At 48.2% G+C, this 19,245-nt stretch overlaps 1 protein-coding gene across 1 annotated transcript; it reads left to right on the top strand.

Moving 5' to 3' along the window:
* Positions 1-1,632: 1,632 nt before the first annotated feature.
* NRIP2 (nuclear receptor interacting protein 2) lies at positions 1,633-5,228 on the top strand. Its single transcript, XM_073544217.1, has 6 exons — positions 1,633-2,110; positions 2,933-3,175; positions 3,492-3,574; positions 3,853-3,962; positions 4,125-4,177; positions 4,769-5,228. Exons 1-6 carry the CDS (start codon positions 1,910-1,912, stop codon positions 4,895-4,897), a joined length of 819 nt encoding a protein of 272 aa, XP_073400318.1. The 5' UTR covers positions 1,633-1,909; the 3' UTR covers positions 4,898-5,228.
* Positions 5,229-19,245: the final 14,017 nt, after the last annotated feature.

The raw sequence follows: 19,245 nt of genomic DNA, 5'->3' as shown, positions 1-19,245 counted from the left end.
TCGCTCTGGAGGCTGCTGCAGGATTCCGCTCGCTTTGGAAGATGCTGCTGGATTCCACTCGCTCTGGATGCTGCTGCAGGATTCTGCTCGCTCTGGATGCTGCTGCAGGATTCCACTCGCTCTGGATGTTGCTGCAGGATTCCGCTCGCTCTGGATGCTGCTGCAGGATTCTGCTCACTTGGATGCTGCTGCAGGATTCCGCTCGCTCTGGATGCTGCTGCAGGATTCCGCTCACTCTGGAAGATGCTGCAGGATTCCGCTCACTCTGGAAGATGCTGCAGGATTCCGCTCGCTCTGGATGCTGCTGCAGGATTCCGCTCGCTCTGGATGCTGCTGCAGGATTCCGCTCGCTCTGGATGCTGCTGCAGGATTCCGCTGGCTCTAGATGGTGCTGCAGGATTCCGCTCGCTCTGGATGCTGCTGCAGGATTCCACTCGCTCTGGATGCTGCTGCAGGATTCCGCTGGCTCTGGATGCTGCTGCAGGATTCCGCTCGCTCTGGATGCTGCTGCAGGATTCCGCTCACTCTGGATGCTGCTGCAGGATTCCGCTCGCTCTGGATGCTGCTGCAGGATTCCGCTGGCTCTAGATGCTGCTGCAGGATACCGCTCGCTCTGGATGCTGCTGCAGGATTCCGCTTGCTCTGGATGCTGCTGCAGGATTCCGCTGGCTCTGGATGCTGCTGCAGGATTCCGCTCGCTCTGGATGCTGCTGCAGGATTCCGCTCGCTCTCGATGCTGCTGCAGGACACCGCTCGCTCTGGATGCTGCTGCAGGATTCCGCTCGCTCTGGAAGATGCTGCAGGATTCCGCTCGCTCTGGAAGATGCTGCAGGATTCCGCTCGCTCTGGATGCTGCTGCAGGATTCCGCTCGCTCTGGATGCTGCTGCAGAATTCCGCTCGCTCTGGATGCTGCTGCAGGATTCCGCTGGCTCTGGATGCTGCTGCAGGATTCCGCTGGCTCTGGATGCTGCTGCAGGATTCCGCTCGCTCTGGATGCTGCTGCAGGATTCCGCTCGCTCTGGATGCTGCTGCAGGATTCCGCTCGCTCTGGATGCTGCTGCAGGATTCCGCTGGCTCTGGATGCTGCTGCAGGATTCCGCTGGCTCTGGATGCTGCTGCAGGATTCCGCTCGCTCTGGATGCTGCTGCAGGATTCCGCTCGCTCTGGATGCTGCTGCAGGATTCCGCTGGCTCTGGATGCTGCTGCAGGATTCCGCTCGCTCTGGATGCTGCTGCAGGATTCCACTCGCTCTGGATGCTGCTGCAGGATTCTGCTCGCTCTGGAAGATGCTGCAGGATTCCGCTGGCTCTGGATGCTGCTGCAGGATTCCGCTGGCTCTGGATGCTGCTGCAGGATTCCGCTGGCTCTGGATGCTGCTGCAGGATTCCGCTCGCTCTGGAAGATGCTGCAGGATTCCGCTGGCTCTGGATGCTGCTGCAGGATTCTGCTGGCTCTGGATGCTGCTGCAGGATTCCGCTGGCTCTGGATGCTGCTGCAGGATTCCGCTCGCTCTGGATGCTGCTGCAGGATTCCGCTCGCTCTGGATGCTGCTGCAGGATTCCGCTCGCTCTGGATGCTGCTGCAGGATTCTGCTCGCTCTGGGCTCAGACGTGATAGTTTTATAGAAGCTCAGGATGATACATGGACCAGGCAGGGGCTGATAGGAAGAAGAAAGCAGGAAAGGGGAGGGGGTGCAGAGCAGGGAATCTCTGCAGAGTGGGAGGAGGGGGCTCCACAGTGGAATCCCCAGAATACCAGATCATTACATTGAAGAGGGAGAAAGGACAAAGGCAGTAAGACAAGAGCAGTGACAGGAGGTGACAGCAGACCAAGGTGCCAGGGAGGACGTCAGGGGCACAGTAAGTTGCAGAAGGGCGCAGTCTGCTCTCTGGGTCCTGTTCTTGCACCATGAGCTTCCACAGGCCGCCCTTGGGTCTTGGGGAAGATACCAGGGTAAGAGGTTCCCCCCAAAAACAGCAAGACTTCCGAGGTTCCGCCATCCTGCACCAGCAGAGACGCCTGAAACAAGCCACCCAATTCGTTCACAAAGATTCTGCAGATCTGCTGCCCCTCGATCAGCTGCGGAGACTTGGCACCTCCAAGGACCTGGTAAGTGGAGTGGTGGCTAAGAGGGCAGCAAGCCAGGGTGAGAAGGTACGACTGCAGATTCTGGTATTGCAGGGACCATAAGTAGTGGTCGGTGATGGCTCAGTGGGGAAGAGGCTGTCAGTGCGGATCGCTGGTAATGGGACATACCGTCAAATAGACGTTAGGTATTATGAGATGGATCAGTGGTAAGGGGTTACAGTATTTGATACATATACTTATCCATGCTCAATTCACTGATAGAGAGACGCAGTACAGATTAGATATTAACAGATGGATAAGTGGTAAAGGAACATACTGTAGTCCAAGTAATATGTATTATAAGTTGGATCAGTGGTAAAATGATAGTGGTTAAATATTAAAATATTAAGCTACAAGAAACAGATCAATAATAACATAACACAAGCCAATTCAATTATTAAAAATTGAATATTTGGTAAAGCAAATTAGTACAGGATAAATGTTAAATATCAAGAGCTGGGTCAGTGGTAAAGGAGTTACATAGCAGGCACAATTTTGGAGAGACATGGTGATAGGTAATTTGCAAGACAAGAGTCTCAAAAATATTCATAAGTATGCACAGACATATATAATTTAGGCATAAATGTGTACTGGGGTGAGGTGGATCAGTGGTTAAGGTTTACCTACAGATACCAAATGGGTAAGAGAACTGACTATAAGAACTATGATTATAGCGTGAAGTATAAGTACCATGTGGAAAAAAAATCACTGCTAAAAAGTCATTGCATGCAAAAGTGGATCAGTGGGTAAAGATAGTCCATTCCCACCGCTGTCATTCTTATAAGTGTTGTGTTATGGGTCCAGCAACCGCACAGTGTGATCCAGAGACGTCTCATGGGAGGAAGTCCAGTTAAGGAACCCAGCGAATTAGCACAAGTCCCCCAGCTGTGTGGTCGGGGAGCCCCACCCTGTAATTTGGAGACAAGACCACCCAAGTTGCACAATGAAGACCCAAGTCCAGTTCCAAATGAGCTGCTGTCTACCAAACAACCTGAGGATGCGGAGGTGGAGGGCTGGAGAGGACGTGTCCCGCTTGTCCCCTGTCAGGTGAGGTAGAAGTTTTATTCTCATCAAATCTCTTATTACAGCGTTAGATTTCACAGCAGATAGTAAAGTGAGGTTCTTTAGCTTGATTTTTTTTAATCTGCTGTACTGACATCTAGTGGTAGTTATGAAAACTGCAATGTGACAGTTTGATAATAATGACGCAGTTACCACCTCCGTACTGTAGATGGCGCTGTTTATTTACTATCTTAGTACAAATCTCTGCAGAGATACATTAGCCGATTGGCTCGGTGAGTAAATGCTTCATAAGAAATTAATACGTTTCTTATCTACCAGTACTATGCCTTTAATTTTACAGGTTGGTACCTGGGACATTTGTGCTACGTTGTCCACTGAACGCCAAGAAAACCTCATCTCCAAAACCTGCGTGGAAAGACTTGGGTAAGATCGACCCTAAAGGAAAGGACATAGAGGCCATATTTACATACGGCATCGAGTTGAGTTGCTTATATATAAATGTGGACATTTCCTTTAAATCCTATGCTTGAAGTGGCTACCAAGATTCATTGGGGCAGATTTATGATTACTGTTCTTGTTGCGTGTAGCAACCAATTACAGTGCAGCTTTCATTTTACCTGAGCTGTTTAAAAAATGAAAGATGTGCTCTTATTGGTCGAAAGCGGGAAACAGGGACCGTTATATCTTGTATATCAATCCAGGTTACAATCCGCAAACGGTCCGGGGGACAAGATGGTGGTTGACGTGGCCCTGGGCGGAGACATGGCCCTAGATGGAGCGGCGGCATGGACGTGCAAGGCTGTGATTGTGGGTAAGAGTCGCCATCAATCTCCAGGATATAGATATTGATGTGGATGTTGGATCCACGTCTCCATGACAACAAGGAACCTGTCAGTGGTGCAGCCTCAGGCTTTGAGCCTGTTACGTCGAGTGATTATAAAATAACTTTATTTTCTGCTTTTTTTTCTTCCAGATGACAACACCATTGACTTTTCCATTGGACTGGAGACGCTGATATCTTTAAAGGTACGTTTACTGAGGGTCTTAAAGGGGTTGTCCACTTTTAGGGACTTTTTTTCTACATACATTTTGCACTATTTGCCTTTTAGAGTCTCTGTGTTAGGCCGGGATCACACATGCGAGAAACAAGGCGGAGTCTCGCTTGTTAATACCCGGCACTGCTGGCAGCACTCGGGAGCGGAGCGCGCGGCTCCATGTATTGCTATATGGCCGCACGCTCCGATCCGAGTGTCAGTTATTAACATGTGAGGCTCGACCAAGTTTCTCAGATGTGTGATCCCGGCCTTACTATTACTATTTCTGGCTGCTGAATGAGTAAACTGAGGCTTCATCAGTGAGCTCATTCTGATGGACTTATGGGGGAGTTAGTAGATATTTTATTCTGTCTTTTTAACTGATTTATGACCACATCAAAGTTGAATGTTCAGGGAAACCATCAGCCATTAAAAGGCAACCAGGGCAAAATGTTTAATGAAACCCAATAGCAAAAATTATTTATACCCTTAAATACATGCATTTCAATAAAAAAAAAGTGGAGAACCCCTTTAAGAGGGGCTACACCGATGCCCTCTATTTCCTCATTCAACCCCCTTCCAGGCTTGCATCGACCTGGAACATGGCGTCCTGAAAACCCCAACTCAAGAGATACCGTTCATGACCTCCCCAGCCCAGCGACCCACGATGGAGAAGATGATCGACACTGTGAGCGATCTTACTGATCAGTAATCTGCCACCTACTGGTCAGATGGAAGAACTGCAGCTACAAGTTAAAGCACAACTGCTCCTAACATCCACCGTAACGCAGCTGCCCCAGGAGCGCCGAGAAGCATTTTATAGCGAGTTCTTCCTCTTTTAGGGTCTGGGAATCTGGACGGTTGGTGGGGGGTTTCTGTACTCTTTTGTAATGCTGGTATGTCTCCATCATTTTACTATCCATGTACCGGGGTTTATCGTCATCGCTCCATTTGCTTTGCTCCAAAAAATAATTGCACCTTCGGTGGTCGTCAATTGCGCCCCCTGCTGGTCTTTATAAAGAAGAATTCTGCTTTCTGTATTATGACGACATGTCGAGTCTTTGTGGAGGAAAGCGATAAATGATGGAAGAAGGAAAGGGGCACAGAGGGGAAGAAAGAGTTAACCCCTCTTATTAGACCGCTCCGAAGAAGTCGTAACCGCTCATTGGGCTGTGACCGCTCTATAGACTATGTGACTGCTCTGTAGATGATATGACCCTGCTGTAGACAATATGACAGCTCTGTAGATAATGTGACCGCTCTATTGATGATGTGACTGCTCTGTAGATGATGTGACCACTTTATAGAAGATGTGACTGCTCTGTAGACTATGTGACTGCACTGTAGATGATGTGACGGTTCTACAGACGGTTCTATAGATGCGACTATGTGACTGCTCTGTAGATGATATGACCCTGCTGTAGACAATATGACAGCTCTGTAGATAATGTGACCGCTCTATTGATGATGTGACTGCTCTGTAGATGATGTGACCACTTTATAGAAGATGTGACTGCTCTGTAGACTATGTGACTGCACTGTAGATGATGTGACGGTTCTACAGACGGTTCTATAGATGCGACTATGTGACTGCTCTGTAGATGATATGACCCTGCTGTAGACAATATGACAGCTCTGTAGATGAGGTGACTGCTCTGTAGACGATGTGACCACTCTGTAGATGATGTGACCGCTCTATAGACTATGTGACTGCTCTGTAGATGATGTGACCGCTCTGTAGACGATGTGACCTCTCTGTAGATAATGTGACCGCTCTATTGATGATGTGACCACTTTATAGAAGATGTGACCGCTCTATAGACTATGTAACTGCTCTGTAGATGATATGACCCTGCTGTAGACAATATGACAGCTCTGTAGATGATGTGACCGCTCTATTGATGATGTGACCGCTCTGTAGATGATGTGACCACTTTATAGAAGATGTGACCGCTCTATAGACTATGTGACTGCACTGTAGATGATGTGACCGTTCTACAGACGATGTGACCGCTCTATAGACGATGCGACTATGTGACTGCTCTGTAGATGATATGACCCTGCTGTAGACAATATGACAGCTCTGTAGATGATGTGACCGCTCTATTGATGATGTGACCGCTCTGTAGATGATGTGACCACTTTATAGAAGATGTGACCGCTCTATAGACTATGTGACTGCACTGTAGATGATGTGACCGCTCTATAGACGATGCGACTATGTGACTGCTCTGTAGATGATATGACCCTGCTGTAGACAATATGACAGCTCTGTAGATGATGTGACCGCTCTATTGATGATGTGACTGCTCTGTAGACGATGTGACCACTCTGTAGATGATGTGACCGTTCTACAGACGATATGACCGCTCTATAGGCGATGCTACTGCTCTGTAGATGATGTGACCGCTCTGTAGATGATGTGACCCCTCTGTAGACGATGTGACTGCTGCTTTGATTATATATGAGTTGGTGACTCTAGGTAAGCACCTGTTCACACATTCTATGTTTGAATGTGACGGTCAGTTTTTTGAGATTTGCTATATAGATGATGTGACGGCTCTGTAGACGATGTGACACCTCTGTAGATGATGTGACTGCTCTATAGACTATGTGACTGCTCTGTAGATGATGTGACCACTCTGTAGATGATGTGACCGCTCTATAGACTATGTGACCGCTCTGTAGATGATGTGACCGCTCTATAGACTATGTGACTGCTCTGTAGATGAGGTGACCGATCTATAGACGATGTGACCGCTCTATAGACTATGTGACTGCTCTGTAGATGATGTGACTGCTCTATAGACTATGTGACTGCCCTGTAGATGATGTGACTGCTCTATAGACTATGTGACCGCTCTGTAGATGATGTGACCGCTCTATAGACTATGTGACTGCTCTGTAGATGAGGTGACCGATCTATAGATGATGTGACTGCTCTATAGACTATGTGACTGCCCTGTAGATGATGTGACTGCTCTATAGACTATGTGACTGCTCTGTAGATGATGTGACTGCTCTATAGACTATGTGACTGCCCTGTAGATGATGTGACTGCTCTATAGACTATGTGACCGCTCTGTAGATGATGTGACCGCTCTATAGACGATGTGACTGCTCTGTAGATGAGGTGACCGATCTATAGACGATGTGACCTCTCTATAGACGATGTGACCTCTCTATAGACGATGTGACCGCTCTGTAGATGATGTGACTGCTCTATAGACTATGTGACCGCTCTGTAGATGATGTGACCGCTCTATAGACTATGTGACTGCTCTGTAGATGAGGTGACCGATCTATAGACGATGTGACCGCTCTATAGACTATGTGACTGCTCTGTAGATGATGTGACTGCTCTATAGACTATGTGACTGCTCTGTAGATGATGTGACCGCTCTGTAGATGATGTGACCGCTCTATAGACTATGTGACTGCCCTGTAGATGATGTGACTGCTCTATAGACTATGTGACTGCTCTGTAGATGATGTGACCGCTCTGTAGATGATGTGACCGCTCTATAGACTATGTGACTGCTCTGTAGATGAGGTGACCGATCTATAGACGATGTGACCTCTCTATAGACGATGTGACCGCTCTGTAGATGATGTGACTGCTGTATAGAAGATGTGACCGCTCTGTAGATGATGTGACCGTTGCTTTGATTATATATGAGTTGGTGACTCTAGATAAGCATCTGTTCACACCTAGTCTATGTTTGGATGTGACTGTTAGGAATCTGGGTCAGTCTATGCTTATGCAGCAACCCAGATTCTCACATTTGTCTCCAGAGGCTAAGTCCTTTTCCCCTGCTACTGAGCATGCTCACGGGACGAGCTCTCACTGGAGTTCAGGAGTCAGGTGCTCAGGTCCTGCTCCTGTTTTGATTGGTTATGCTCGGGGCTCTGGAGATTTCCGGCAGGTCACATACGCTATAAAAAGTGCGCATGGCCGCTATGCCATGTGCTAGTATTTTCTATACGTGCTGCTGTGTGTTTGGTGATGGATGCTTGGTCTGGTGTATGACTTATTATGAAACCCCTTCCCTCGGATATTACGTTTGTGTGAGTGATTGGGTACAGCCAGTATTGCGCTAGCGCCAGCGCGCTCAAGCATCCTTCGTTACAGCAGCCAGCGTTCTGCATTGCGCCTGCTAAATTCGCGCTTGCAGTCGTTTTTGGCGTCCGCTGTTGTGACGCCGTGCACACGGTCTGCCACGGTAAGTCTATCCGGTTGTAGTGTTGTCTTGAACCACTCCGATCCCTGGCTACCGCACGTGTGCCGCTGATGGTCTGTGAAGCTGATACAGACTCAGGGTTCTTTGTATTTTTGTTTTGCTTGCAGCTCTGTCTGTGAAACAGCCTGCTTCTGCATTACTTTTCATGTGCAGCTCTGTGACCTCAACAGAGCTACTTTCGTGCACCAGGTGCAGTTAAACCTTGTGCACATTATCGTCCCTGTGTTCTGCCATTTTAGCAGCGGTTATTTCACCTGCCGCACGGTGGAGCTCGGGCGGCGAACACGTTTATTTATACTTTTTTAAGTGTGTTCCGCCGCCGTAACATACTACTAGCGCCAGGGTCTGGCTAAATGGCAGATCAGCAGCAACTCGTGCAATGCGTGCAACAGCTCGAGGCTCACTTGACTACCCATGAGAGGGCCCTCCCAGCTTCACAGGCCACGGATGCTGCTGTCCAGGCACTTACGGACGCAGTGGGACGTATGTCCATGTCCGCCCTTGCGCCGACAGTTACCCACCTCCCGTTACCTGAGAAATATTCTGGGGATGGCACCTCCTGTAGGGGTTTTATCAGCCAGTGCTCAATCCACCTGGAGCTGCTGGCTGCACAATTCCCTACAGAACGGGCCAAGGTGGCCTTTATTATCTCCCTACTGTCGGGCAAGGCGCTGGAATGGGCGACGCCACTTCGGGAGCGTGGTGACCCGGATGTTCGGACCGCGGCTAATCTGCTTACCGCTATCAAGCAGGTGTTTCTCGGTCCTCGGGTTACACACGATACCTCACTCCAATTACTTGCCTTGTCTCAAGGCTCATTCTCAGTGAGTCAATACGCTGTCCGTTTTCGGACACTGGCGTCTGAGTTATAGTGGTCTGACAAGGCACTTATTCCGTTTTTTTGGAGAGGTCTAGCTGAGTACGTGAAGGATGCTCTCTCCACGAGAGAGATCCCTACCACTCTGGAGGAATTAATCGCCATCTCCTCCCGTATAGACCTCCGTTTTTCGGAGCGTGGTTTGGAACGTGCTCACACCAAACGTAGAGGTACTCTGGCTCCCAAATTTTTTGAGCCTTTGGATCTGCCCGAGCCAGAGGTTCCACCCCCCGAGCCCATGGAGGTGTTTCGTGTCATTTCGGAGACATCTCCGGCGCAGGAGTCCATGTGCGGTTGTCACCATCTGCCTGCTGCTTCCCCGGAAGACAGCGCCCCGCAATGGTCTGATTGCGAATCGGTAGGCGAGACTTTTGTCCCTCCTCGCCAGCGGCCTAAAGTTCTCGCGTGGGCACACGCGCCCAATGTGGACAGCCATCGTGGCTATATGCAGACCACAAAGTCACTGGCCGGTTCGTATTGGTGGCCGCACAGGGCTCGGGATGTAAAAAAATGTATTCGGGCATGCACCCTGTGCGCTTGGGATGGCTTTCCCGAACGGAGAGTGGCTACGCCGGCGATACACGGCGGCCTTCTCCTAAAACTCCCATTGTCTCCCGGGTGTCCCTCCTGAGACCTGATGATCTGGTCTCCCCCGACACCGTCCGCATCTCCCGGTTCTCGGTTTCACCTACCGGGAGATCAGGCTCGCCTTTTGACGAGTCTGAGACCTGTGCTGCTGTCGGGCACAGGCTGGTGGATCGGAGGGTTCAGGGAGGAGGGGGCCCTAGGAGGGGGGGTAATGTTAGGAATCTGGGTCAGTCTATGCATATGCAGCATCCCAGATTCTCACATTTGTCTCCAGAGGCTAAGTCCTTTTTCCCTGCTACTGAGCATGCTCACGGGACGAGCTCTCATTGGAGTTCAGGAGTCAGGTGCTCAGGTCCTGCTCCTGTTTTGATTGGTTATGCTCGGGGCTCTGGAGATTTCCGTCAGGTCCCGTACGCTATAAAAAGTGCGCATGGCCGCTATGCCATGTGCTAGTATTTTCTATACGTGCTGCTGTGTGCTTGGTGATGGATGCTTGGTCTGGTGTATGACTTATTATGAAACCCCTTCCCTCGGATATTACGTTTGTGTGAGTGATTGGGTACAGCCAGTAGTGCGCTAGCGCCAGCGCGCTCAAGCATCCTTCGTTACAGCAGCCAGCGTTCTGCATTGCGCCTGCTAAATTCGCGCTTGCAGTCGTTTTTGGCGTCCGCTGTTGTGACGCCGTGCACACGGTCTGCCACGGTAAGTCTATCCGGTTGTAGTGTTGTCTTGAACTACTCCGATCCCTGGCTACCGCACGTGTGCCGCTGATGGTCTGTGAAGCTGATACAGACTCAGCGTTCTTTGTATTTTTGTTTTGCTTGCAGCTCTGTCTGTGAAACAGCCTGCTTCTGCATTACTTTTCATGTGCAGCTCTGTGACCTCAACAGAGCTACTTTCGTGCACCAGGTGCAGTTAAACCTTGTGCACATTATCGTCCCTGTGTTCTGCCATTTTAGCAGCGGTTATTTCACCTGCCGCACGGTGGAGCTCGGGCGGCGAACACGTTTTTTTAAGCGTGTTCCGCGGTCGTAACAGTGACGTTCAGTTTTTTGAGATTTGCTTTATAGATGATGTGTCTGTAGACTATATGACCGCTCTATAGACGATGTGACCGCTCCGTAGATGCTGTTACTGCTCTATATATGACGTGACTGTTCTGTAAATTTTATGTGACCTGTCTGTAGATGATGAGACCTCTCTATAGATGACATGACCCCACTGTGACATGGTTACCTAGTAACCATGCGACTTCCTGTCTGGATGCCCACCGTGTGTGTACATGACACAGCCCGTACCTTAGACTGCCTCTCCTGGCTGCACAGACTTGTGTTAGGCTCGTTGCAGGACCACAGCTGCCTTTAGTTGCGGTGCTACCTGTGCTTAGTCTGTTGACTCGCATGGTGTACATTTTTCACCCATCCCCGTGCGTGGTAGTAATGACAAGTACGGGGCATGTGGGACCATTATACTGTATAGAAGACTATGTGAGGCCAGTATACTGTATGGAGAACTATGTGAATTCCATTATATTGTATGGAGCACTGTGTTGGCCTATTAGACTGTTTGGATGACTATGTGGTGTCATTCTACCGTATGGAGGACTATGTGGGGCCCATTAACTGTACAAAGAACTGTCGCCCATTATACTGTATAAAGGAATATGTGGGGTCCATTATACTGTATGAAGGACTGTGTGACCATTATACTACATGGAGGACTATGTGGGGCCCATTATTCTGTATGAAGGTCTATGTGGGGTGGTCTATGTGGGGTCTATTATACTGTATGGAGGACTATGTTTGACCATTATACTGTATGGAGGACTATGTGGTGCCCATTAGAATGTATGGAGGACTATGTGGGGTCCATTATACTGTATGGAGGTCTATGTGCTGCCCATTATACTGTATGGAGGACTATGTGGGGCCCATTATACTGTATGGAGGGCTATGTGGGGCCCATTATACTGTATGGAGGACTACGTGGGGCCCATTATACTGTATGAAGGGCTATGTGGGGCCCATTATACTGTATGGAGGACTACGTGAGGCCCATTATACTGTATGGAGGACTACGTGGGGTCTATTATACTGTATGGAGGACTATGTTTGACCATTATACTGTATGGAGGACTATGTGGTGACCATTATAATGTATGGAGGACTATGTGGTGACCATTATACTGTATGGAGGTCTATGTGCTGCACATTATACTGTATGGAGGACTATGTGGGGCCTATTATACTGTATGTAGGACAATGTGGGGCCCATTATACTGTATGGATGGCTATGTGGTGCCCATTATACTGTTTGGAGGACTATGTAATTCCCATTATACTGTATGGAACACTATGTGGGGCCCATTATACTGCATGGAGCACTATGTGGGGCCCATTATACTGTATGGAGGATTATCTGGGGCCCATTATACTGTATGGCGGACTATGTGGGGTCCATTTTACTGTATGGAGGAATATGTGGAGCCCATTATACTGTATGGAGGACTATGTGGGGCCCGCGACTGTGACAGTTCCATAGACAATGTGACCACTATATAGAATAGACTGTGACAGCTCTGTAGACATTGTGACCACTATATACAGTGGGGAAAAAAAGTATTTAGTCAGCCACCAATTGTGCACGTTCTTCCACTTAAGAAGATGAGAGCGGCCTGTAATTGACATCATAGGTAGACCACAACTATGAGATTCAAAATGAAAAAAACAAATCCAGAAAATCACCTTGTCTGGTTTGGTAAGATTTATTTTGTAAATTATGGTAGAAAATAAGTATTTGGTCATTAACAAAAGTTCATCTCAATACTTTGTGATATATCCTTTGTTGGCAATGACAGAGGTCAAACGTTTTCTGTAAGTCTTCACAAGGTTGCCACACACTGTTGTTGGCATGTTGGCCCATTCCTCCATGCAGATCTCCTCTAGAGCAATGATGTTTTGGGTCTGTCGCTGGGCAACACGGGCTTTCAAATCCCTCCAAAGGTTTTCTATGGGGTTGAGATCTGGAGACTGGCTAGGCCACTCCAGGACCTTCATATGCTTCTTACAAAGCCACTCCTTCGTTGCCCTGGTGGTGTGCTTGGGATCATTATGCTGAAAGACCCATCCACATTGCATCTTCAATGCCCTTGTGGATGGAAAGAGGTTTGCACTCAAAGTCTCACAATACATGGCCCCATTCATTCTTTCATGTACACGGATCAGTTGCCCTGGTCTCTTTGCAGAGAAACAGCCCCAAAGCATGATGTTTCCATCCCCATGCTTCACAGTAGGTATGGGGTTCTTTGTATGCAACTCAGCATTCTGTCCCCTCCAAACACAACGAGTTTTGTTTCTACCAAACAGTTCTAGTTTAGTTTCATCAGACCATATGACATTCTCCCAATACTCTTCTAGATAATCCAAATGCTCTCTAGCAAACTTAAGACGGGCCCGGACATGTACTGGCGTAAGCAGGGTGACACTGCAGGATCTCAGTCCCTGGGGGCGTAGTGTGTTACTGATGGTAGCCTTTGTTACGGTGGTCCCAGCTCTATGCAGGTCATTCACTATAGGCCCCCCCGTGTGGTTCTGGGATTTTTGTTCACTGTTCTTGTGATCATATTGACCCCACAGGGTGAGATCTTGCATGGAGCCCCAGATCGAGGGAGATTATCAGTGGTCTTGTATGGCTTCCAGTTTCTTATTACTGCTCCCACAGTTGATTTCCTCACACCAAGCTGCTTGCATATTGCGGATTCAGTCTTCCCAGCCTGGTGCAGGGCTACAATTTTGTTTCTGGTGTTCTTCGCAGGGCTGTGGAGTCGGTAAGCCAAACCTGCGACTCCGACTCCTCAATTTCCCTTACATCAACTCCACGACTCCGACTCCCACATATATTGCTTATATTTAAGTGAAAAATTTATTGTAGTACAATGTGAACATCAGACATTTAATCATTTTTATGATACAATAATCAAGATATTTAGATAAAACATAATATATATTTATTGGAATACAACTTTAGGACACAAAAAATAATAAATTGTAAATATGTAATACACTATGTAATATCGATTATATATATACAGTATATATATAACACTATGTAATAAACTATGTAAGTGGCAAAAAACAGTTTTCAACAAAAACATACTAAATAACATTTGTGCAGTCTATGAATTTGTTCTAAGAAATAGAATTGCCTCCATCAGATCTTCCTTCATAGATGACCTCAAATCTGACCTCATTATTTTAAGGCCAGAGAACAACCTCTCTACAGTAACTTGGGTTGGAGGCAAAGCCGTAACCACATGGGAACATCTCTAACAATTTCCGGGTATAAAGGAATTGCCTCGTGCACAGTCAGGTTTGATGAACGGTTGAATTTTTCTTTTTCTTTGAGAGCAAGTGAAACATTTTGCTGAAATCTGGTCAATCTGCTTGTATAGGAGACGGAGTGAAATCTTTTTCCTTGCGGCAACGCTTTGCCTGCTCCATGTCATCCAAATACTTGTCAAAGTCAAACTCCTCATCTGATGAGGATGAAGATATGGCAGCAGTAGCACTGTCAGGACCCGAGTCCTCTTGCGCCTGGCAGGCCTCCTGTAGGCCACTCATCCTAACTGCTACCTCAGTCAGAGCTTCTTTTCCTTTAGTAAGCTGTTGATCATCAAGCAGTATACGATGACTTGGGTCCACATAAACAGCTGCCAGAAAAATTTTATTTTCCAATAGCTGTGTCTCTCTCTGTTTCATTGAAGCAGAAATGCCATCTGCGATTAAACCTCCTCTTTGGGACAGGCAAAATAGCAAGTTCTTCCACTCCCTTATGAAAATGCCAGGAGTTAAATCCTCAGCTTGTAATTTTTTAGTCACGGTAAATGGGTGATTAAGCAATTCCTTCAATTCAGCCACCTGTGTCCATTGACCTTCATTTAGGGTTCTTGAGGGTTCGTCATAACTATAAGAAACGGTTTTTGTTCAAGCAATCGAATAATAATTTTAGGGGTTCTGGCGGCATTAACCAATTTCCTCACTTTTCCAGTCAGATTTCCAGCATGTCCCTCTTGCAGACTATCTCTTATTGCCAGCTGCAGCGGGTGCACAACTTTCTCACTTTCTCCAGCTCGGGGCCCAGGAATCGGATCTTGTACAGGGCAGGCACCCCTCCCCCTCCTCTCTCTGGGGAAGACAGCAGAAGACAGGACAGAGTAGGGGAGATTTCCCCCTGCAGTCTGGAGCCGATGCAGGATAGGAGCACTGCAGCATACAAGTGAGTTTTGATAGGTGCGTGCCCCTGCTTCTGGGGGGGGGGGGCAGCTGCCCCCCCTGCCCCTCGCTGGCTATTGCCATGATTCACACACACAGCGTTTTTGTGGATCCATTTTTTGCAGTAAAATGCAGTGACTCTGGGCATCCCAGCAAAGTCAATGGGTTTCAAGATATGACATTCAGACACATGGTTTTGTGAGGATCCGTTTTTGGGCTGAATGAGCATGTCAGTTTGTGCGGCGTTTTTCTAATCTTTTGCTATTGAAAACATTATCTATGAGCTCAAAAACCTTTCAGGTGATGCGGTTTTTTAAAAAGCTGATCTGCTTTTGCAGCTGAAAAACGTATCCTCAAAAAACGCAGGAAAAACGCTGTGTGTGAATGTAGCCTTAGATCAGGAATAGAACAGTCATTTATAGGACATTTCATAACTTTCCCACATTCCTATGAAAAAATATTCAGCACATTCTGCATTGAACTACTGTACCCAATTTATTATATATTTTAGGAGTCGGTCCATTTTATATTTGGAGTGTGAATGTTTGAGGTTGTGGACAGGTGTCTTTTATCCTGATAACAAGGTCAAACAGGAGCCATTACTACAGGTAATGAGTGGAGGACAGAGGAGCCTCTTAAAGAAGTTACAGGTCTGTGAGAGCCAGAAATCTTGCATGGTTTTAGGTGACCAAATACTTATTTTCCACCATAATCTGAAAAATAAATCTTACCAAAACAGACAAGGAGATTTTCTGGATTTGTTTTCTCATTCTGACTCTAATAGTTGTGGTCTACGTATGATGTCAGTTACAGGCCGCTCTCATCTTTATAAGTGGGAGAACTTGCACTATTGGTGGCGGACGAAATAATTTTTTCTTCCACTGTAAAATAGACTAACAGCTCTATAGACTGTGACCACTCTTTAAAGATGTGACCGTTGTATAGACCATGTGACCACTATAGACCGTTCTGAGTAGAGAATGTGACCGCTCTATAGATGATGTGACCTCACTACAGACCATGTGACCGCTCTATAGATGATGTGACCTCACTACAGACCATGTGACCGCTCTATAGATGATGTGACATCACTACAGACCATGTGACCGCTCTATAGACGATGTGATCGTTGTATAGATGTGACCACTCTATAGACGATGTGATCGTTGTATAGATGTGACCACTCTATAGACGATGTGACCGCTATGTAGCTGACATGCTGTGTGACCATGGTTGCCTAGTAACCACTTGACTTCCTGTGTTGTTGCCCACCGTGTGTTTACATAACACAGCCAGTACATTAGACTGCCTGTCCTGGCTGCACAGACTTGTTTTAGTCTCCTTCCACCTTAGATACAGTGCCTGACGACGGCTGCTTGTGGTTGTGGTACCACCTGTGCTCGGTCTGGTGGCTCGCATGTTGTACATTATTACCCATCCACGGTGTGTGGCGGTAATTACCTGGTTTATGAGATGAATTTCATTCTGTCCCTGTAGAAGGAAGAAGATTGAGAACATAAAATGAGGAGACATCAATGGAGCTGGAGGGAGCAGTGAGCGCAGGATAATGAATCAGCACCAGAGGGAGCAGTGAGCGCAGGATCATGTCCTGATGTATCAGCACTGGAGGGAGCAGTGAGCGCAGGATAATGTATCAGCACCGGAGGGACCAGTGAGCGCAGGATCATATCCTGATGTATCAGCACCAGAGGGAGCAGTGAGCGCAGGATAATGAATCAGCACCAGAGGGAGCAGTGAGCGCAGGATAATGAATCAGCACTGGAGGGAGCAGTGATGGCAGGATCATGTCCTGATGTATCAGCGCTGGAGGGAGCAGTGATGGCAGGATCATGTCCTGATGTATCAGCGCTGGAGGGAGCAGTGATGGCAGGATCATGTCCTGATGTATCAGCGCTGGAGGGAGCAGTGATGGCAGGATCATGTCCTGATGTATCAGCGCAGGAGGGAGCAGTGAGCGCAGGATAATGTCCTGATGTATCAGCACTGGAGGGAGCAGTGAGCGCAGGATAATGTCCTGATGTATCAGCACCGGAGAGAGCAGTGAGCGCAGGATCATGTCCTGATGTATCAGCACCGGAGGGAGCAGTGAGCGCAGGATCATGTCCTGATGTATCAGCACTGGAGGGAGCAGTGAGCGCAGGATAATGTCCTGATGTATCAGCACCGGAGGGAGCAGTGAGCGCAGGATCATGTCCTGATGTATCAGCACCGGAGGGAGCAGTGAGCGCAGGATCATGTCCTGATGTATCAGCACCGGAGGGAGCAGTGAGCGCAGGATAATGTCCTGATGTATCAGCACCGGAGGGAGCAGTGAGCGCAGGATCATGTCCTGATGTATCGGCGCTGGAGGGAGCTGTGAGCGCAGGATCATGTCCTGATGTATCGGCGCTGGAGGGAGCAGTGATGGCAGGATCATGTCCTGATGTATCAGCGCTGGAGGGAGCAGTGATGGCAGGATCATGTCCTGATGTATCAGCACAGGAGGGAGCAGTGAGCGCAGGATAATGTCCTGATGTATCAGCACTGGAGGGAGCAGTGAGCGCAGGATAATGTCCTGATGTATCAGCACCGGAGGGAGCAGTGAGCGCAGGATCATGTCCTGATGTATCAGCACCGGAGGGAGCAGTGAGCGCAGGATCATGTCCTGATGTATCAGCACCGGAGGGAGCAGTGAGCGCAGGATCATGTCCTGATGTATCGGCGCTGGAGGGAGCTGTGAGCGCAGGATCATGTCCTGATGTATCGGCGCTGGAGGGAGCAGTGATGGCAGAATCATGTCCTGATGTATCAGCGCAGGAGGGAGCAGTGAGCGCAGGATCATGTCCTGATATATCAGCGCTGGAGGGAGCTGTGAGCGCAGGATCATGTCCTGATGTATCGGCGCTGGAGGGAGCAGTGATGGCAGGATCATGTCCTGATGTATCAGCGCTGGAGGGAGCAGTGAGCGCAGGATAATGTCCTGATGTATCAGCGCTGGAGGGAGGCGTGTTACTGCCACACCACCTGTTAGCACACCAGTCGTCCTCAGCACCCTCCACATACTACAGCCCGGGATCCAGCAACTACAGGGACACATTGAGGGTCGTACTGTTAAGAATAAGCTGGATACTTGTCTGTCCCTCCTCCATGCTTTACATCACAGCTCTACTTTATTAACACATAGCTAATCCATTGCCTCTTATCGACCCCCGTTTCATCTGTGGCTCATGCTCCAATTCTGACCCTCCTCCATGCTTTTCACTGCAGCTGTACTTTATCAGGGCACAGCTATGATCAATGAGTCCACATTAGCTGCAATTTCTATTGTAGCCTCAGACGGTTCACTGCAGCTCTGCTCTATTACAGCACAGTTAGGTTCAATAGCTCCAGTTTACCTCCATCACCTACTGAAATCTGATAGAGCCAGACTTCACACGCTGCAGATTGTCCCCATAATGGCCTCCATGCTTTACACTCCATCTGTGCTCTATTAGGACACCATTCTATTCAGCAACATCAGTTTTGCAGTGACAGGTGACATTTTGGTAACCATCTTTTTTTCTTGTGCCACCTATAGCAGAATCAGTCACTCAGGACGGTGGGAAAGCCGACAACCCGTCAGACGGGTAATAGCGGCCTTATTGGTTGTCAGCCAGCTTTCGTATAGAAACGACTCGCAATGTCTCCTGCTCGGCATCCGTCTAATCTCTCTTACATGAAGGGTAATTAGGAGCCCCGGCCTGCTGTGTGATGTGGGGGGCTCCCATCTCCTTTGACCACCCCTGATGAATGTTCTTTAATCAACTTTCCCCCTTCCGACAGTGATAATGAGAGGAGCGGCGCCTGCCTGGCAGGTCTGGAACTGATGACGGGTGATAATCCGCAGCCTGAGACCCATCAATAAATCCCACTGTCCAGGGAGTATGGCATGTATTACAGCGCGATATACAGTGAGCTTCCGACAATCATCATCCCCGGGACCTGTGTATACTAGCTGCTGCAGAACCTCATATGCTGCATCTTAATACAGGATTATATTTTTTTTTATAGTCATGGCTGCTGAGACTTGTAATATTCTTATACT

The sequence above is a fragment of the Dendrobates tinctorius genome, unplaced genomic scaffold (assembly GCF_039654945.1).
Source record: "Dendrobates tinctorius isolate UK_male_01 unplaced genomic scaffold, ASM3965494v1 ptg000136l, whole genome shotgun sequence".
Classification (NCBI taxonomy): Eukaryota; Metazoa; Chordata; class Amphibia; order Anura; family Dendrobatidae; genus Dendrobates; species Dendrobates tinctorius.
The sequence above is the reverse complement of the archived record's forward strand: the minus strand, read 5'-3'. Positions and strand labels throughout refer to the sequence as shown.